Source organism: Gadus chalcogrammus, chromosome 11 (assembly GCF_026213295.1).
Source record: "Gadus chalcogrammus isolate NIFS_2021 chromosome 11, NIFS_Gcha_1.0, whole genome shotgun sequence".
NCBI classification, from domain to species: domain Eukaryota; kingdom Metazoa; phylum Chordata; class Actinopteri; order Gadiformes; family Gadidae; genus Gadus; species Gadus chalcogrammus.
This window is the reverse complement of record NC_079422.1, coordinates 9,411,773-9,434,050: the sequence shown is the minus strand read 5'-3', so window position 1 is coordinate 9,434,050 and position 22,278 is coordinate 9,411,773. Positions and strand designations below refer to the sequence as shown.

Below are 22,278 nucleotides of genomic sequence, written 5' to 3'. Positions count from 1 at the left end.
ACCATGTGTGTGTGTGTCAGTCAGACTGATTAGCAGCAACACACAAAACAAGTGCAAGGGCAAAAAGATAATGTGTTGTATTTATGTTATTAATAACATGTTATCTGAACGCTTTGTAATATTCTGACGTATCTATACCAACTGCCAAGTGGTTTAATTAATCCGGATATTATATATTTATGTGTGTGTGTGTGTGACTAAATTACTGTGTAAATAGTTTGGCTTTGTCAACATTTTATGGTAATTAGCAATAAGCCCAAAAATGTTTTGAATCATACCAAAGCCTCAGACAGATCTAATGCAGTTAAAATGTCTTTCACATAAAAACAGCAATAAATAAACAAGCCTTTATTAATATTAATATCATACTTTCGACACATCAAAGATTTAACTAATTGTTGTATAGCAGCCTGCTATTTCAACTTAATAACTGGAAAAAATACTGTGACAAATTATGCTTGACAAACTTACAATTTCCCTCTGAGGCAATAAGGGTTCGAAACACTAACGAATTTAGACCAGAAATATTATCTTAATGCTTAAACACTTCAGTTAAAAACACCTTGTATATATTTCAGCTCTCCTATTCTGTAAGTCCAATAATTTATACTGATATTCTTACACAATATATATATATAGACGCAAGCTTGCAATGAATACTGTTTCGTATACGGTAGGACCACTTAACGGACTGGTTGTTTTACTCTAAATCACCAGTAGAGAGCAGCGCAAGACTTCAGGTGAGGAGGGGGCGGCCGTGTAGTCGCTAGGGTGTTCTACTACCAGTACCGGGTTTGATCCCTAATGTCTACAGTCTGCCCTGGCCTATCAGAGCAAGACCCCTTCCTCTGTCTTAATGAAATGTACAAGAATTCACTTAAAATAAAATCCAAGTATCAAATTAAATATTGATATGAAATAAGCTTCACCAGAAATGTAAAGGGTCCATATACCTATTGGTTTTTAACTTTTGAACTCTCTTTCAAAAGCTATAATTATGCCCTCTTATATCATGCATCGGTGTCATTATTGCAAAAATCGCCAGGTTTTTGGTATAAAGCAGTAACTTTTAATAAAGAACCATACGATCAGTAAAGAGGGAGGGGCTTATCCTGATGCGAATCAGATCGCTTTCATTTCCCTGAGGACCTCGCGGAAGCCATGAACACACACCTCACTGTCGGTCTGCCGGGCTCTCGCCAGCTCCCAGGCTCCCTCAAACATCTCTGTGGAAACGCTGACTCCCATGTTACGGAAGATCCCGGCCATCTGCAGAGGAAGAAGAGGGTGGGTATGAGGAAGAGGAGTGTGAATATGAGGAAGAAGAGGGTGAGTATGAGGAAGAGTGTGAATAGGAGGAAGAAGAGGGTGGGTATGAGGAAAAGTGTGAATAGGAGGGATGAGGAAGAGGAGAGGGAGGGGGTGTCAACACATGGTATGTGGTGTCATTGGCGTACTTCTCTGAAGGTCTAAAGTAGAATTGGCAACATAGTCCAGTACCTGTAGGTGCCTAATGTCTTAAATTCCCTGTCTAACCCCGACCTGCTCCTTAATGTCATGTATCTGAATTCCCCGTCTAACCCCGACCTGCTCCTTGATGTCATGTATCTGAATTCCCCGTCTAACCCCGACCTGCTCCTTAATGTCATGCATCTAAATTCCCTGTCTAACCCCGACCTGCTCCTTAATGTCATGTATCTAAATCAGGGGTCTCAAACTCGCGGCCCGGGGGCCAATTGATGCCCATGGGATGATATTTTGTGGCCCCCTACTTGACATCAAAGTTTAATGTTAGTGCGGCCCGCACGTTGTTGTCAAACGCACAGAGTGGCTTGCCATGCTTTTTTATCACTTGTGATAGGTGACCAGATGTCCCGGTTTTGCCGGGACAGTCCCAATTTTGGGCTGCGTGTCCTGAGTCCCGACAAAAACCAAAGGACGCTGAAATGTCCCGGTTTCAACCAACCGCTACGAAATGTCCCCTGTTGTCAGCGATTACATAGCCAACGTGATCTAATTATAGCCCGATCATTAACTTCGATTGGGTCAGTTGTGCTCCTTTTTTTTGTGGAATACTTGATGGGGCCCAGCCTGACCCAGACTCTACCTCCGGCAGCCCCCAGGTAACTAGAGTTTGAGAACCCTGATCTAAATGAACTAAGAACAGATGCTCCTTAATGTCATGTATCTAAATTAACTAATGTCATGTATCGAAACAAAACCAAAAAATGACTAAGTCACTAGTGTGAAACGTGATATGTAGCGCTGTGTATGTTTCAGATATCCCGATAAACCATTCATATTTCTATTTAGCAGTCAATTCACCCACTTACTGCCACCACTGATTCTTGTTGCCATCACAACTATTAATCAACACAATAAATACAAGTTTACATTGACCTGCACACAGCGCACAACCCCACAGCAACAAACGATTGATAGACAATCCATATGAAGCCAGACGAAGAAGAGCTCCCTGGCGTACCTCCTGCTTCGAGCGGGGGCGGAAGAGGTGCTCCTCGTGGACCCCCCACAGGGAGAGGAGCGAGGGGTGCAGCAGGTGGCCGGCTCCCGCCTGCTCGCCGTAGTTGTTGGTGTCGCCCATCCGCTTGAGGCGCGGCGCCGGCAGGTCAGTCCGCACGGTGGGCACGCCGTAGGTCCTCTGGCCTTCTACAGAGGAAACAGAGATACACAGGGAACATCTTACTACTATAATAAATGGCCTGCCGCACCAGTTACTCAAGTTACTCATGTGCGCATGTGCCAAGCAGCCTGCAGCTCTCACACACATACAGCAGGCGTGACGAATACATACACCGCAAGCATGCACACACACCGCATAGACACACCACAAACACACGCACGAATATAAGGCACACACACACACACCGCACGTCAAGACAAAGGCAGCGACACACTCGCCGAGCTAAGACGTTATGTTTTTAAACATAATGGCTCTGCCATCGACACACGCACAGGTAAGAACACACACGCACACGCACACACCGCAGCGACACTCGCCCTTTAAACATAACGGCTCTACCATCGACACACACGCAGGTAAGAACACACACGCATGCGCACACACCGCAACGACACTCGCCCAGGTAAGACGTTATGTTTTTAAACATAACGGCTCTGCCATCGACACACGCACAGGTAAGAACACACACGCTCGCACACACACCGCAGCGACACTCGCCCTTAAACATAAATGCTCCGCCATCAACACACACGCAGGTTAGAACACACACCCACACGCCCCGTTTCCTTAAGCCCCCCCGAAATGTCTTTACACTTTGTTGCTCAAACTTCATGTAACTCTCCTCCTTGAGCCTCCCCAAACGTCTTGCGATATTGATATCCCCCTCTCCCCCCTGCGGACTGTTTTAGTTGTTTTTTTTCTTATGTTTTGTGTGTATGCTATGTGTGACTGATGATTATTATTTTAAGCTAACCAATAGTAGTTGCCTTGCATTTTTAAATGTCAATGCAATTTTCATCCCTGCATAACAGATAATTGATTTGCATGCATAGTATACTACCCTTTCCATTGAACAATTACCCCTGTTATCATAAATTGACTAATTACCTAATTCCTAATATACGAACATGTATACATGTATACATACATGTATACATACATACATACATACATGTATACATACATACATACATACATACATACATACATACATACATACATACATACATACATACATACATACATACATACATACATACATATAAAAAATCGTAGCAACGTAACCAAATTGTTTTGGGAGAAACCTATACTACCTTTTTTACTGGCACTGATTCAACCTAGGTAAAATAACATTGCATCCACAAAATAAATGGTGGCTGTCTTAAGCCTTGCATAGTGAGCCCTATATAGTAGTAAACATGGAGGTCCCCATCCCCTCCCACACCAACCTGTGGTCCCGCGATCAGCCACCGTAGCTCGGATCTTGGACGAGGAGGTGACGAAGTGGTCTGGGGCCGTCCTGGGCTGCAGGCTGATGGTCCGGGGCACCTTGAGGCTGCTACCTGGCTCAAGGGGCTCCAGGTCCTCAGGGTTAATCAGGGCCTGGGTGGAGCGCTGCCTGGTGGGTGTCCCCCCGTTTGAGAGGGCGCTCCTCTGGGGGTGGGCGGGCGCCGGGCTGGTCCTGCTCTCTGGGGAAGGACCACAAGAAGAACAGGGTAGGAGGAGAAACCAGCCATTACAACTGAAACTCTGACTGCTTTTCTATAATGAGGACACGTGTCATTTAGCAGACATGTGAACCAAAGCGGCTTATGAGTGAGGCTAACAACAACAAAAAAGGCATGCAATTGGAGCCGCTATAAAAAGATAGGGTGCAGTAAGAACATTTGTACATATATTTTTTTTTATTATTATGATATAGGCTGAAGATAGAACCCCTTTTACAGTGGCAGACTCAGACTGTTTGAAGGGCAGGGGCGAAAAAATAAAAAGGGCACAATTTGCACAACATGGGGCCCAACCAGCTTGCAAAAAGATATGATGCATCATGTATGATGAAATAGTCCTCATCCTTGATTAAGATTAGCCTTTAAATTATGAGATCCAGATCAAAGTAATTAATGATAGGACAATTACAATTATAACCACACCTCTATCATAAAACCAAACAGGGAACTTTAAAACATTTAAAATATTTATTCCAAAAACACAGCAAAACATTCAGTTTAGAGAACGAAGCAGTTGTCTGAAGCAGTTGTCACCGGGATTGTAGCATATGTTTGTCGAAGCAAAGTCGGACCAGGGAAAACTGATTCCACATCATTGTCTTTTAGGCACTTTAGCACAGCTTTCACATTGCTGGGGGGAAGAGCATATGATGAGTGGAATACCTTGAGTTCGGTGACAACATTTTCTTCCTCCACATCATAAAATCGGCACACATTTCTGATAGATAGGGCAACTCTGTCATTTGTCATGCCTTTTCAGTGACTTGGGATGGTAAGGCAGTGAAGGCCTGAAATAATTAACCCAGTTGGTGTGTCATCCTTCCCCCCCGGTGTAGCTCCTGGGAGAGTATATCGAGAAAGTTAAAGAAAACCTTTCCCCGGTAGTGCTCCTCCAAGTCGTGGGCTCGGTAGTCCTCTGTAGCAGATTGGGTGCTGTATTTGTAGGCCTACTTTTGAGGTACCTTTCTGCGTCTGGCTTGTCCAAATTTTTAATCTGGAACCTCAATTCATGCTGCCTCTGAGTTCCCTTTTGCCTTTGAAAAAAAGACCATGAACTCCTCATCCTTCCTCATTAATCATTAACAATGGTGTATGATGTTGTCAAATCAAGGTCTTTCTTCTTCAGTGAAGCAGATGCGATGGCAGTCTCATTGAAGATGGGTGTGGTAATCTCCATGCATAGAATGAACTCAAAATCTATCCTACGCAGGAGCATCCGGGCATCAACTTCTGCAGCGTCTGGTGGATCACTGTCAGCCATGTTCCGAAGCAGCTTAACGACGGCAGAATGAACCTTCTTCAGGGACCTCAGAGCATCTTCTCTGCATGCCCACCTTGTGTCAGACAGCCTTTTCAATTCACAGACCCTTTGGTCAGGGTACATGGATTGTTGCATTTTAACAAACCATGGCATGGCGTTTTGTAAATCCGGCAAAAAATGTGTAAAGACTTTCCACTAAGTTGGAAAACCAAACAAAATGCTGGTTCGATTTGGCACTCTCCACCAAGAGCAGGTTTAGACAGTGGGCATGACCGTGCACGTATAAAGCTTTGTCATTATGGCTCTGATTTTGCGACTGCAGACCCTTGTAGCTTCCACTCATATTTGCAGCTCCATCGTAGCCTTGGCCCCTGACATCTTCCAATTTCAGTCCATTCTCCTCAAGGAGTGTCCTTACAACATTCTCCAATTCCTTTCCTGTTGTTCCTGTCACATCGCAAACTTGTAAGAATATCTCCTTGATTTCCATCTGATGGACAAAGCGAACAACGAAGGACACCTTTTCGACATTGGAAACATCAGTGGTGTCATCCAAGAGAATGGAGAATAACTTTGACTCATCTATTTCTTTGAGAATGACCCTCTGACATAGGTGGCAAGGGCCTTGAAAATGTCATTCTGTGTCTTATAGGACAACAGCGACATCTGTGTTTTTTTTTCTGTTGAGACTGGATATGTCAAGGTGCCTTTTGAGGGTAGAATCATATTTGGCGTAGTCACTGAACAAGTTCAAGGAAATTTTCTTTGTTCAAAGATGTTATACTTCCGTCATGACCCCTGAGCGCCCCATCTTGCCGCGCAAGATACAGTGCGATGCCTACCAGCCTGGTCATTAATTCCCTGTTTCGTTGTCGCTCCTGTTCTTTTTTGGGTCTTTCTTCTATGTCTGCCCTCCTGAAAGCTTTTTCTAGTGGTCTTTGTCTGAAGTTGGTCCTCTAGAGGGCACTTTTTCAACCATGGAGGCACTGTAAGGGCATTTAAGGGCACTCATTGAGGCAATATATCAAATTTTCTTGTTCTGAGGGCTCATCATCATAATTTATTGTATGAAGGGGCACCAGAGGGCCCCAATATTTTTTTTTCACATATAAAGAGGGGCCTATAAGGCACTTTCTCTCATATTCGCCACTCTTAAGGGCACTTTTTCAACCATGGAGGCACGAGGGGGGGCGGCCGCCAAACACACGATAGTGATACATAGTGAAGATGAGTCACTAATGTGATCTTCATATGGGTGGAGCTCTCTCTAGGAAGCGGTTGATGTTGTTGGCGTCGCAGAGGGAAGCTTCCCGGACACTTAGAATGTGTGTTTCGTGCATTTAGCATACAACATCATTAGAGCGTTACTCAGACACGAACTAGCTAAAAATGAAATAATCATTAGTTGGCATGGGCCATAACCACGGGGATATCCCCACACAATTTATTTTTTTATATTGAGCTGAAAAAGGGTCATCACTTACCCTTTTCTGAGAAAACTTCTCCTATTGTCCGCATGGTTGCTTGAAAATATTGGCATCATATCGTAATCAGAGTATCTGCAGGATTCAGCAAGTCAAATTTAAGACTTTTTAAGACCTTTTTAATACCACCTTGAATGAAATTAAAGACCTAAAACACGCGATGGTGGGGGTTGGCAACAGACACGAGCCAACTTCGGAAAAGGACGTCTTCCAGCCAACTGTCCTTGAATTTGCACCTACCACTTGTCGCAGACTAGCTAGCAAGCACGCAGATAATCGTTTATATATGCAGCTAGCAAGAAAGAAGCCTCTCTACATGTCCTTCCTGAAAAGTCCCACGAGAAAAAAAGAAAAAAAAATAGTCCTGCCCCGACAAATGTAAGACCTTGAGTTACAGTATTTAAGGCCAGCATTTGACAATTGTAACGAATTTAAGACTTTTTAAGGCCTCGAATTTAGAAACATGAATTTAAGACTTTTAAGACTTTTTAAGGATGCGCGGACACCCTGGTAATAGAAAAGTAGCGAAACATTGAACCGACCCGTCAGGACGCGCTGCTCGGCGTGGCTGATGGGCATCTTTTGTTTCCAGTTGAGGAAGTTGGCGAACTCCAGGAAGTCCAGGACCCCATCCCGGTCCGCGTCGCAGGTGCTCATAAGGTCGTCCAGAACCGCCTCGCCCGCCCTCACCCCATACTCCAGGCACACCGCCCCCAGATCCTCCCTGTCAATCACACCTCTGCCCTTCTGTCCAATCAGAAACACACGCACACACACACTTCATGTTCTCTACAAGGGCTATGGCATTGAAGGAGAATCAAAATGTTATGTTTAATGAATTGATCAGGGATTACTACAAGGGTTTGTTGAGATTTCAACTCAAACTTTGTAGTAATGCCTGGCCAAATAATTACAAGTGACCCACATATAACTATATCCCCATGTGAACTAGTACCAGGGTTTCTCCAAACGTAATCAGAAATAAAATGGAACCTACGTAGTTGGACCAACACACATTCCAACACCATGTTTGTGGGGATCTTGTCCTGACGCCTGAAGGCCTGGGCTCACTGAATTACATGGAACCTACATATTAGGACCCAAGGCGCAATTCCCATGTGGCCCACACGTTCCTGTGGTTTGTGGGGACCTGGTCGGGCGGTACCTTGTCGTAATGACTGAAGGCCTCCATCAGGTTGGGGAAGGCACGGCAGTTGAGCTTCTTGAGGGTCTGCTGGATGGCGCTGACCGCCCCCCGCTGGCGTTCTTGAAGCCGTGGGAACCGACCCGGGTCTCCGCAGTGGATCAATTCTGCCGCGCCTATGGAAGTGGAGAATCATCATTTGCTGAGACATTCACCTTTAAAAGGAAAACTTACCCCATTTGCATTAATCTTTGTATCGTTAGAAACCCAGTCCTATTTTTGTTTACCGAATTTATCCGCTGGAACGAGAACGCCAAAGGTGTGATCCGGTAGGATGTTCGGTGTTTCTGCGATCCTGAAAGAACAATGCAGGGTCAAAGTTCAAGGTGCCGGCAGGGATGTCAGACCACCTGTTGTCACAGCAAAATGGGACTCAGGATTCCGTATGAGTCACCTACAGTAGGTCCATAGGTTATCCTCGCCCTGAAATCAACAGAGATCTCGGAGGCAAAAATTGCATTGCATCGTGACCAATGAAACAGGCAGGGGCATCCAAGTCAAAAAAAGATCTGAACATTTTCTGAGTGAATCCACAGGATTTGGTGTCCCAAGGGATTTCTTATCCCTTGCCACTTTATTGAATCAATCAGTGTGTTCATTAAGCAGACGCTTTTGACTGAAAAAAATGATAGTTGGAAGGTGGGAGATGCCTGCAGGGACATGCATTGGACATCGGGGTTTGAACCCAATCTTTGGACAGGGCTTGAACGACTTGAATCTAGCGGTTTTCAAACTGTGGATTTGGACCCATAAGTGGACGTCAGCGGCAGGGGAGCAGTTGGTTCTCAGGGCGACCAATAGACAAACCTAGAAAGTATCCAACGTAGCCTGAATCAGTGCTTTGAGGAGACGGGGTAGATGCTTACTTCTGCTCATCGCTCGGCCAGCGGAGCAATTTGGCGAGCCGCCGTCCGTCACTGTGGTGTGGCGTCGAGACTCCAAACCGGCTGCTTCTACTGTGGACGCTCCAGTCATACTTCCTGTCTATGGGCTCGCCTGCAGCAAAGTGGAGCAATGTGCAGAAAATGAACAGTATGGCTGTGCCTTGTTATTCAATGCGCGTGTTGCATTATCAAGAACTGAAAAAAACGCACACGCACACAAACACACGATGGGTGCCTCACAAACAAACACACAGGCAGACACCAATACACACACATGTATGTCCGTCAAAAAATACACAAAAATACACAAACACCAACACACGTAAGTCTTTCACACTAGTGATGGATTTAATGATTATTTTCCTTGATTCAGTTCGCGTCAGTCAGTTCCCCAAGAAGTGTCGTTCAGAATCGTTAGTTTGTTTGTTCGTTCAGTCGAGTTTCCGGTAGCGGTGACTCGAATCATGGAATGCACGGTTCTCAACTGAGTCAGTCAGACTCAGCTCCTCCCTCGTTCTCGTTCTCATTCTCAAACGATCGTGGAAGTCGGTCATCAATCAATATTACAACTTTAACCAAACGCAGCGGGATGGGGGGGTGTCGTTGATCATTGGATGTTTATCATATCAGCAAGATAATAGATTGGATTTAGCAATGATGGTGGGGGTGCCGGTGGAGAACGAACCATGAGAAAACGAGACAGATTGACGAAATATTCAAATATTTGATTAATCTGGCATGACACAGAAAGTACAAAGACAGCATGAATTTATAATTTCACTGATATTGAATCACACTCACACTACCTCACCGGGTGAGGTAGTGTGAGTGTGTGACAGACTTACGTGTGTGGGTGAGGCTCACCCACACACGTAAGTCTGTCACACACACACACACACACAAAAGTCTGTCTCAGTATAATTCACTGAAAGTCGAGGGAGAAGAAGACACCAGCCCCTCCTCTTACCGACAAAGTAGGCATTGTGACTGAGGATGTAATCCTTGTGTCCTATGAGGGCTTCCGTGTCCACCTGCTCTGCTGTTATGGGTGGATTTACAGTTTGGCCTGCAGTTCCAGCTGGAGACAAAGGAGACTTTTACTATTGAGTAACTTAGCTGACACTTACAGTATATCCAACGTAAATTGCGATATAGGTAAATAAGGAGCAGGAAGGGGTTAGACATAATCTTGCTCCAGGATGACAAGTGGAAGGCTGTAGACTTGGGTTAAAAAAAGTCTACAACTAGTATTGTAAAACGTTATTTATTCGCACTTGTCCATTACGGACATTGGGTCTATAAACCCCATGCAAGTCATTTGTTTTTCAAACTACCCATCCCAAGTAGGAGTTTCAAACGAACCCAGATGTGAATAGATCAAATGATAGATTCATGGTGAGCTAAGAGCTCTTTCACCCATCTTCTCCTTTTCCACGATGCGAGTACTTACTGCTGACAGATTTCAAGCCAAACGTGGTCGCATCACCGTACCACTTCGGGAGCCCCGCGCTCTGTGCATGTGACCTGCCCAGCGGGGCAGTTCTCCTGCTGGCGTAACCGGCCTCGCGGTGCTCAAGCAGCTTGTCCTGGAAGCGCGTCTGCCGCGGCGGGTTCACCACGCGATCGGCCTGGTGGGGAGAGGGGATCACGTGATCGCACATAACACGCTAATTGACGTTGTTTTGAGTTTCATATTAATTTTTTCATGTGTTATCGAATTTTTTGTATGTATATATTTTGATATGGATGATGGTGTGTTTATTGTTTTAATTTACATACATAGGTCTAGTTAACATGATAATTGCCTTACGTCGTGTTTAGCCCTACTGCGCTTTTGAAAAATGCTTCTGTCTTCGACACAGAACCACAGTTAAATAGTAAAAGACACCGACACGGTCAACTATAGCAGACTAGACTTATCGGAATGTAGTGCAAAATGAACAAGGAAAAATACAAAGAGATGCTATCCATCCTATTTTTGCTGCATCGCCACTTGATATAGGACCAACGTATCCATGCCTGTATAGATAGATAATTACAACACAAATACATGAATATAAGTTCCAGACATAAATACTCACATTAATTGAAGCTCTAGTTCTAATCCCGTGAACTAAGTCAGGGGGGATATCTGGATCATTTGCCTTCCCAGAGAGCACTCTAATAAACCCGGGTTCTGGCTGGGTGGTTTTGAGGAACTTCTTCAGGTCCGGTGGGGTGGGAGGCTGGAAGTGGTAATAATATCATTAAACGAGACGTCCTATGTTTAAATCAGTCTCCACACACAGGCAAACACACGAACACAAAAACACACACACTTACCCTGGGTATCTCTTGCAAGCATGTTTTAACCCTGTCTCCCGGTGGTATGAGTTTCCCTGCCTGTAAGGACCAAAGTTAGTAAATACACATCAAAAATATAAATATTCGTAAGAATGTGATGCATTTAAATTTTACTCGTCTTCTGCTGGCAACTCTGTCAGTGTATTTCCAGTTGTTTGGTGATCTCTCTTCTAACAACGTCATCCTTAACTTAATGAAACAATGTCTTATAAAAATGCCGTCTTAATATAACACATTTAGTTACAAAAGTTGTGAGACACTAAACTAAAACAGTAGATGAGCTATGTAAGGGTATGCATGTTTATGTTTAGTCGCATGGCAACCCGTTTTCTCAGGAACAACCAACGTGACCCCGCCGTCCTATTGCATTACTGCATGAAGCCAGGGTTTTTTTTGTCTACTAATGCCCTGCTCTAGATAATAGAAAATAGATAATAATCTGATCCGACATGTCAATTAAGTACCAAACTATGTGAGGCAAACATTTTAGAAACACAACGGCTTTATTTCATGTATACTTGCATTTGTGACTGTCAGATAAATTGATATGAATTGGGGCAGGGTTCCACGCGTCAGCCATTGGTCCGTGTGTTCCCCTACGTCATCGTCCTCCGTACAACGCCAAGGGGAAGTTGATAAAAGTGGGAGTGGGACCTCGCAAATCCTCATCAAATTCACTGTCCGCTAGCTCACTCACCCGTCGTATTGTGAATTACAAACCTGAAAACCTACCACTATATACTGTACTGGCACTGATTCCCCCCTTGCGAAAGGTGAGTAGCTAACGTTAGCCAGGCAGTGTTTGCTATCCGAAGGGGCTGAATAACAGCATTAGCTTTGTGCATTAGCCTGCTAGCTATATGTCGCTAGCTGACAGCTAACAGTGAAAGGGCCAAATTGTATAATAACACAGCAATTACAAGCTTACCACCATCGACTTTCGTCTTCTATCGTTCACACATTATATTTATACATGGTTATAAACTCGTATATAACCAGGACATTGCGTTTAAAACAGACCAATAAAAGGCTAATTAGAGCAAAACACTAGCAGTACACACCCAACCCAAATACACTTGTTTTTGTGACAACAATAGCTCTCAACAGTTCATATTTCATAGATGGGAAATTATACTTTCACATTTTTGAACACCCAACTGTGGAGTTATTAATGTTTGCAAGTATTTTTGTTCAAATACAGTATTTAGCGAATATGTGTATGTATATACTCGCTAGCCGGTCATCAGGGTGTTAGCTGTCGTTTACCAAGAGCCGACCACACAGGTTATTTATGGTTAACTATGTCGTAACACGATTGTCAACAATTATTCTTGGCTGTCTAGTGTGTGCGTAGTTACTTGGGGATTGAGTAATGGCAAGCTATCGTACACCTTAACGGCTTTATGATTAAAAAAAAAAGGAGCAGCTGAGCGATGTTTACCTATGACCACATATGTAGAGATGTACAAAGGAAGGACTGACACATATGTGTCAGTCCTTTGTATCGGTCCAGTTGAAACACTTCCAGGACATTACAAAGATTCGAGACATTGACCCTATTTTTGTGTAAACATCACTGCAATATGTTGCATTATTGAAAATATGCCTACAGTCCTGGAGCTAGTTTATTGTTCCTCCACAGTGTGGCATTATCACAATCACTTCCTCCAAGTCATTTATTTTAATGCAATCATAGTCCCCCCCCCCCCCCCCCCCCCATTATGTGTTGTCACACATATCATCTTTTCAGTACTCGAAAACAAAAATGTATTGTCATTTTTTGCACTACCACTAACTGTATTCCCATTTTCCGCACCTGATTGCTGCTCAGAGCCAGACTCATCCAGGGTTACCACGGTAAAAGCGAGCGTGTGAGCGAGCCCTTGCGAGTGTGTTGTGACATGGCAAACAGAGGCGGAGCCACGCGACCCAATGGTCCCAACGCGGCTAATAAGATCTGCCAGTTCAAGCTGGTGCTTCTTGGGGAGTCTGCGGTGGGGAAGTCCAGCCTGGTGCTGCGCTTCGTCAAGGGCCAGTTCCACGAGTTCCAGGAGAGCACCATCGGAGGTACAGAGAACTGATGCTGGAAGGGTTTTGTTTTGTTTTTAGCTCCGTTTCCATTTGTTCAATAACTGTTTTCCAGGCATGACTTTTGAGTCATAAGCTTTCGGTTAGATGGCAAATATTGTATAGGTTTGGAGCATTACAGATCTTGCATAACATAACCACACATTTTAATAGATAAAGAATCAAATACAGTGTCTGTTGAATTTACATTCATTAGCAACGAGCCAACAATGTTGTGATAAACAGATGGAGAGAGAGAGAGAGAGAGAACCTGTAGTTGGTTCTGCTAGAAAAGTGTCATCTCATCTGTCAGATGTCTCAGCACTCTCGCATTGTGACCGGCAGTACTGTTTTGCCACAGGTGTAATTCCTATGCCTTGTGTGTCCCTTCACAGCTGCCTTCCTGACCCAGACAGTATGTTTGGATGACACAACGGTGAAGTTTGAGATCTGGGATACAGCCGGCCAGGAGCGCTACCACAGCCTGGCCCCCATGTACTACCGTGGAGCACAGGCCGCCATCGTTGTCTACGACATCACCAACGAAGTGAGTCACCGCCGCCCATCTGATCCCTGGTTCTCCTTATGCTCATTCTTTCTGGGATGTTGTTCCGTACTTCAATCCCTAATAGCTGTTATCAGTCAGTTCCACATTATGTCAGTTTCTCCATGTTAAAAACCAGGGCTTCTTTTATGTACTCAAACAATCACATGGTCTGTTATCACAGGCTTAAGAGGAAAACAGTTGTGTGTTTTGGTGATGTTTACTGCCTGAAACAAAATATGATAAAAAAAAACGTAAAGGCACAGAATGATTTTGAGGCATCATGCTGTGAAGCTTGCAACTAACTGACCTCCAGTTTCCAAAGATGTCTGAGAAGGTACAGTGGCCTGAAGTGGCATGTAAGGTGCCTGTAGTTACTTCAAAAGACCTCCCTCTCTCAAGCTGTTTCTCTATCCTCTGTTCTGGGCTACTGTACAACATGGAATGCAACATGGCATGTAATTAAAGTGAGGGGTATGGTTCGAAAGTTTTTTATTTTTTTATTTGAGCCAATATGAGTTATGGATATGATTAATTGATAGCATTATTGAAATCATTTCCAATCAGCATTAAGACACAGATATGTATCATTTTAAGCCATAAGATAGTTAAAATTTTACTTATTTGATCTTTAAGGGAACTCTCCATTATCGAGCTATTGAACGAGTTTACATGCGTGTCCGGGTGGTTAGGAAAGGTGGAAACCGGTTAAATACATACCACATATTTAATGTTTAAAAAAAAAATAATTGCAGTGACTCTCTGGCTGTGTTAACATACACCACCAAAGGAGTTTGAATTAATCAAGCGATCAACTTGTCCCGCAAAACAAGTTAACAGTAGGGTCTGTTCATTAGATGATATATATATATGGTGGCTGGTGATTCTTAAAGTGAGGGAGGAAGGACTGCGTGCTTGGTTGCCATTGACCTACTTGCACTGTTAGTGGCGTGTGGTGGCATAAGTATGTGAGACTTAAGTTGTTTCAGGGTGTTTTGGTGAACTACAAAAGAGCTTGGTGGAATAATTATGTGAATTTATTCAAATCCACGAGTGGCAGCATTGTACTTTGAAAGCTGTTGGGCAGCATGTCTGGGACTACAAGGGCAGAAGCAAAGGATGCAAAGCCAATTAGTCAAATCAGGCCTGCTCTTAATTTGTAAAACTAAATAAAAAATTCTGGGCCTATCATTGACTGAAGCTATGGGTTGCAATTTGGCTATGTTTATTTTCAGCTACGATTGTTTTAAAAAAAATGAAGACAAAAGACCAAAAGTGATGCATCATGCTCTGAATCATTCACTAACATCCTTTCCACGATATCAAACAGAACGGTCAGAGTAACAACCAATTAAAAGAACAACAGGAACATTACTTCACAACTATTTACATGGGCTGTAAGCCTAACATCGTTTGAGGCAAAAGCGGTTGTTAATGGGTGTTTCAGAATGTTGGTCATGGTGTTAAGCCAATTAAGATTGAGAGACTTCATTTAAAGATCAAGTCAATCCTCCTCGCGGGCTCCGCAGGCTGGCTGTGGGCAGCCCTGCCCGACCGCGGGCTACGCAGCCCGGAAGCGGGCTACGCAGCCCGGAAGCGGGCTACGTAAAACTACTACGGTCATTATAAAGCGAAAAGAAATGCAACTAAGGCATACGACTGAGCGGGTTCGTTGGTTCTCATAGGATAGACTTGAGGGGATAACCCCTCCATCCGGGCTGCTCCACAGCCAGGACTCCTGCTTATTGGTTCATAGCGCAGCCAGGGCTCGAGCCTATTCGTCAATAGACGTAGGCGGGATCCAGATCCCTTAGTTAGTCACACCCTCTCAGAGGAGGACTTTCCTACTCTCTCCCAATGAACCCCATGGAGTCAATGGAGGCTGAGGGAGGAACGACCTCCCTGAAATTGTCAATAGGCGATAGGGGGTACTGATGTCCCTTTACCCAGGGAAACGAACATTACATATACAAAGGCATTAAAGTAGTCATTTTCAAGGGCATTAATTCATTACAGTAGTCTGGAAAATCTACATTTTTTTATTCTCAACAATGTTAAGGAGGATTTTCCTCTCTCTCCTCACTGGAGAAGCTTCCACTGAGCCCTGACGAGTACTTATTGCTTATTGGCCGTCTTTTGGAGATTTCTGAAACTTGTGACAGTGTTTTTATAGTTGTTTTTAATGGATTATATTGTACTAATTTTGGTAAGTAACATGATCAAGTCATATTTACTTTTTATATTTTATAATTATATACTTTGTTTTGCTTCTGAAACTAGCAACAAACTAGCAGCAGTTTTTACATTTATTTAGTTTTTCAGTGTTTAATATCTTGGGTTTCGTTTTTTTGTTCTCATTTGAGACAGTTGTGCTCAATGTCCCTCCAGTCCATTGTCCATATCGCACAGGCCTAGTAGGGGTTGATCCACTGGTATTTATTTAATTATATAACTCTTATCGCCTTAGGACAAACCCTTAAATGGAATGCCATTATGAAAACATTTTTTAAAACATTCCTATCTCTTCAAGACACACTAGTTAGTTTTGCCTTTAACAATAGTTACTGTCCCATTATTCAACTGTACAGTATATGTTTTAGTAGCATAGTCATAGTAGCAAAATGTACTTCAACATTTTCAGAGATCAGAAATGTGAATATACCGTCAGGAATAGTTTGTTTGGGCGGCTCCGTGGCTCCACCAGCTAATCTGTTAACCTAGTACACACACCTGCATTCCTATGCTAAATATCCTTCCCTCCCACTTGCCTTTCCGTTAAGGCACAAAAAGCCCATTCAAGTATATAGATGTTTAAATATATATAAATGTTCAGTACTGCATTTCCTCACTGACTGTGCCTTTCCTACTGCTTTGTGCCAGGAGTCGTTTGTGCGGGCAAAGAACTGGGTGAAGGAGCTCCAGAGACAGGCCAGTCCCAACATTGTAATAGCCCTGGCTGGAAACAAGGCCGACCTTGCCAACAAAAGAACCCTCGACTTCCAGGTCTGTACCTCTACTGGACTTGCACCTTGTTACTTGGAGACTGTTAAGCAAGGATCAGATTATTTTTTAACAATGGGTTTACACATTTTTTGATATCTTTACTAACTCTGCATTACAAATGCAATGATAAACATTGTCAATTTGACCCAAAACAAAGCCTTTGGTCCTGTCCTCATCCTTCTCCTCCAACCTAATTCGGAACTGCTCCCTGCCCGATCAGAAATACTCAATGTAATGAATCTGTTCTGTGCTGCAGGATGCCCAATCGTATGCAGATGACAACAGCCTGCTCTTCATGGAGACTTCAGCGAAGACGTCAATGAACGTGAACGAGATCTTCATGGCCATTGGTATGTTGCAGTTTCCCTTTAAATAGAAAGTAGGGTTATACCAGTCATGATTTTTAGTTGCCAAATCTGATTGGCGATTTTTACTTACAAAAATAAATTCTGAATGATATCAGTTATCAGCTATAATTGTCTGAAAGTTTTTTCATAAATTCCCTTAAACAATGTGGCAGGTTTAAGTTCTGCTTACAAACCCTTACCAAACCTAGTTCTATATAGTGGAACATAATTAAGAACATTTTCGAATATAATGAATTATTTAAATGTATTGGAGTCTATATGCTATTCATATAATTTATAAGCATTCTTGGAACAAAACGATTCATATATAGAACATTAACAGTTGAAAAAACTTGATGTTGCACAGTACATGGATGATGGGTGAACATTTTCACTCCTGTGATGCTTATTATTCATCAAGTCGCTGAATGATCTATCACTTAAAAGAATCCAGGTGTGTGTATTTTTACAACCTTATCTTCTATTAACTTAACGGTGATAATGTTTAAGTGTGATCCGTCAAGCGGCTAGGAGTCCTGGGTTACATTAGCTGTAGCTGTAAAGTTATAGTTATTACTGGATTACTCAGGTTTAACACTAAACACGTGTACCACTGTGCAAACGTGCTCGACCAAGAGCACGGTGATGTTCCCGCTGGTGACATCATCCCCCTCTTCCTCATTTTCGTTTCCAGCAAAGAAGCTTCCCAAGAGCGAACCACAGGCGGGCGGAGCCAATAGTGGGCGGAACCGAGGGGTGGACCTAACGGAAACCGCGCAGCCCGCCGGCCGCACCTGCTGCAGTACCTAGGCACCGCCCCTCTTCCCACTCTGACCCCAACCCCTCCCAAACACACACACACCTTCCTGCCCCGCCCCGCCCCACTCCAAGCAAGTCAACGTACGGAACAACATCTGGATTTTGGGCTTTTCTCCTTTCCTGCCATCGGATCTGACCCCAACCAACACCCCTCCCCCAGAATAGCTAAAGACTCTGTATAGCTGCGTTTCTAATACTTTCTTTTGTTGGTCTTTTTTTTTTTTTTTTTTTACTTTTGTTTTAAAAAATGGTGTATATCAGTATAATAATGGATGCATGTATCACTACACAACCCTAAAAGAGACACACGCACACACACACAAACACACACATTGAAAAGAATATATATTTTAATCAGTTGGACGACTAATCCCTTACTTTCGAGCGAGAATCTCAAGTATAAAAAGGTGGGTGTGATTGTTCATGTTTTGTGTGTATGCTAACATTTTAAGTGTAACAGGGTTACGTGGACGGAGTTTGAACGAGGTTTCCTCAGATACATTCTGTATGTGTGGGCGTTTTAAGTAGTTTTTTCCCCACCTGATAGATAAAAAATAAATAAATAATAAATATTTCCTAAAAAAAAAAAAGATCTGGCAGCTGATAGTCGTGTTAAAAACTTCACTCAGCACGCCACTACTTGGAATAAGAGGATTTTCCCCTCCGCTTTCAGACGCTGACCAACATGCTATGCGCCTGTGTATAACATGAGGACAAGCACACCTTCTGAAAATGCTAAACTGGGGTTTCCCTTGCCCCTGGGCCATGTCACAAACCGCCCAATAAAATGTTATGACTAGTTGATATCACTCCACCATTGATGTAAATATGACTAAAGTTACGCTAAATTAAGTAATTGATTAGGTTACTTCATGAACGGTAACCATAAGTTTGTAACGGGGAAAAAAAAAATCCTGTGAATTATTTCTAGTTCAGTTGGTAGACGCACATAAAAGGGCAATTTCTTTTGTGGGCCCTTATGTAGCTGGCTGACAGGATTCCTGAGTTTATCTGTGGTTGGGGAAACCCTTTCTTGACTTTTGATTGGTCAAGGGTTGGCTCCTGTAACATCACAGCAGCGTAGAGCTGAGTATTGGTTGGCGTCGGAGATTGTCATTGAAAATCATATACTTCCTAGCTCTGTGTTTGATGACCTGTTTCAAGTGGTAGTGTTGGTTTCAGCTAGCATAAATGATGGGTGGTTTATATTTCAATCCGGACAATACACTGACAACAAAAACAACCATCTCATGGCTGCAGAAAAATTATACTCATGATTTTGAGGTGCAATGTTGTCTACCATTTCACAATTAATCAGGATGCATCCACACAAGTGTACAGTTAATTAATACTATGTTCCCCCCCCCCCCCCTCCTGTTGTTTTCACCTTGTCATAAACTGGTCAACTGGTAAACATTTTTGGTATATGTAGTGTTACTAACATTTTCACCCCCACCCCAGCCCCACTCCTGGTGTCTTGTTACTTTTTTCTCAAATGTCTTGAGGAACTTTTATTGTGTTGCACAACAACTGTTGATCGTGTTGCCGTGAGGGACGGCTCTCCTTCAATTTTATACGACGGACCGTATTGGACTTTGCTAACGTACAGCTAGCGGGCTGCTAGCAGATTTAACCCGACAGACGGTTGGCTGTTACAGCTCAATGAATTTTAATGATGTACAACAGCATTACTAGTGATGGGCTAATCAGTTTCAGTGTCTGGAGAAACAAAAAAATGTTAATAAACTCAATAAATTAGGTCTTGTATGTGTTCTTGCTCTGAGGATTTCAATACCGTGAACTTCTAGTTATTTAAAACAAGAGGACGAATGATGGTTGTCTGTAATAGGAGTCGTCTATCAGGTTCCATGAAGGTTTTCAATGGTTAAGGATGACTGACTGAAATGTTTTCCTCTACTGATACGATGGGGGTGTCTAAATTAAATCGGGTCCACGTACTCATCTCACGCTGGTTCTCTGGATTTAACAGTTGAACCCTACCTTCCCCCTTATGCCTCCTCTATAACAGAAGCTGGCAAATTAGTGGTCATCTCTTCGCCTCTCCGACCCATTGATCGCATCCAGGAACTTCTTGACAACCTGGCCCACCATCTCAACGTCCAGCAACTCCTGGAGGCCAGAGGAGATGGGACAAGGTGATCACCCAGCCACCCGTGGGGATGCCCTGCACCCAGATGCCAGTATTTTACATTAATTTTGTGCTAAAATAACTGCCATTTACTTGTACCGTTCTCAGCCTGACTAACACCATTATCACATTGAAACAACTCTATTCCATGATTTTGTAAGAACGGCACAAACCAATAGTCACCATTAGTAAATGCAAATATGAAATAAATTATTGATCAGTGGCCTAAATGCATTTATTCTACATAACCTTCACACATAGTAAGGTGTGAATTGCATTTAGGACGTTGAAACCCCTTCCAAATAGGGGCCAGTTCCAATGGCAGACTTCAGAACAACCATTGCTGTTGACCATAATGACTTATGAACCAGACACTAATGTTGTTCACTATTCGTTGTGGCTGGATTATCCAGGGTGTCTCCAAATGGTACCCTTAAGTGACATGATAGTCCGGTTCTTGAATGAGTGGCCTTCACAAATGCAAACCATGCAATTTTGATTAGCCTGAAAACAGGGATTGGACTTGGAGAAAGTGTTTGTCAGAAGATGATCTGTTCAGAAGGAAAACCCAGTGGTGGGGTTGTAGGTCTTCCATCATAAGGGTTTTCCTCAAGAAAATGTTCTTCTATTGCATCTGAGCAGAAAGCAGATCAGGACCTTCCTGGTTCAGATAGAGCTGGCTCTCGGAAAGATGACAACTCTTTTTGAGATGAGGCTATTCTCATGAGGCAGAGAAACTTGCTCAGGCTTCAAGATCCGAGAGAAATGTTTAAATGTGTTCTATGGTTCATCGGTTTAAACCCTAGGCTGTGTCCTAGTCGCTGAGAGTCCCATTTGGCCACTTCACCCTGCAGAATCCGAGGGGCCCTCTTTTAGCACATTCCAATGAATACAATTAATTAGTAGGCCTAATTTACATTTAAATTAGGTAGTCAGAAAAATAAGCCTCCATCTTCTATCCACAGCAGGTTCAGAGCTTTCGTTCAGTTTACTTCAGAAAATCTTCAGAATAAAGCTTTACAGCAGAGGGTGGTTATCATTAGTCACATAGCCTACCTGTTAATCGGAAAATTGCACACAACATTAAAACCAGTGTCTAAGAAGCATGGCATTACCAAGGTGCTGTTCGGTTTACTGAACTGAAATAAACGCCAAGAGAACCAGCAGGTGATTTATTAGTGGAACCAAACGTAGCGTGAGAGCATTTATTAACCCACTTTCATGACTGAACGTGTATGTTAAATGTAATCCTTCAATTCTGAATCAAAATCCATAAAAACATGATTTAATTCAATAAGATTTCCCTTGCACCATGATCAACGGATGTTTAAATAATATTCATCAACCACCAGGTTAACACAAACCAAATGGGCTAAGTTAGGGCAACAAAAACGACTGCTTGTTGAGCATATATCTACAGCTAACATTAATAATTATAGGCTTACATCTCTACTCAACAGAACAGTTTCCTGGGTTTACTCCAAACAAGCCTGCTTAATTAAGCTGTAAACCAGTAGAAAGGAGTCATTAATCCCATGGCCGAACCTTTAAGCAGAAAATGACAGGACTAAACGTTCTGGATCAATTTCTAAAATTATAAGCACATTACCGTGTATTTTAGGAAACGGATAGGTGCTGATAGGTTATAAGCTGAACAGCAACAGGTGAACGTATTAGTGAAGCCAAATGGAGCGGGGAACTAATTAGTACAAATGTAATCAGGTGCGACACCTCCGGTGACCTTGGTTAAAGGGTCTGTTTTACCAAGCAGCCTTTGTCCTTTAATCAGGGCCGGTGTTGTGCCTTATTATAGCCCGGTTATTTACACTATTTCAATTATTTTTTAAGATGGGTAAATAGCTGATGTTCTTCTCAACACAAACTCATTAAAACGGTAACTTATTGTTTGTGGCCAATGCTTTGGAACTTGTTGGTAAGAAAAGTAAGGATTTTATCATCAC

At 43.0% G+C, this 22,278-nt stretch overlaps 2 protein-coding genes across 2 annotated transcripts; one reads left to right on the top strand and one right to left on the bottom strand.

Annotated features, from left to right (window-relative positions):
• Positions 1–350: 350 nt before the first annotated feature.
• On the bottom strand, positions 351–11,691 carry efhb (EF-hand domain family, member B). Its single transcript, XM_056602584.1, has 12 exons — positions 11,503–11,691; positions 11,368–11,427; positions 11,127–11,270; positions 10,496–10,673; positions 10,013–10,123; positions 9,028–9,157; positions 8,389–8,456; positions 8,123–8,277; positions 7,500–7,704; positions 3,934–4,173; positions 2,486–2,670; positions 351–1,269 (listed from the first exon to the last, which is right to left on the bottom strand). The coding sequence occupies exons 1-12, from the start codon at positions 11,569–11,571 to the stop codon at positions 1,123–1,125; spliced, it is 1,692 nt and encodes a 563-aa protein (XP_056458559.1). The 5' UTR covers positions 11,572–11,691; the 3' UTR covers positions 351–1,122.
• Positions 11,692–11,990: 299 nt separating this feature from the next.
• On the top strand, positions 11,991–21,744 carry LOC130392028 (ras-related protein Rab-5A-like). Its single transcript, XM_056602425.1, has 6 exons — positions 11,991–12,161; positions 13,220–13,455; positions 13,851–14,002; positions 16,880–17,002; positions 17,259–17,352; positions 18,044–21,744. Exons 2-6 carry the CDS (start codon positions 13,290–13,292, stop codon positions 18,157–18,159), a joined length of 651 nt encoding a protein of 216 aa, XP_056458400.1. The 5' UTR covers positions 11,991–12,161; positions 13,220–13,289; the 3' UTR covers positions 18,160–21,744.
• Positions 21,745–22,278: the final 534 nt, after the last annotated feature.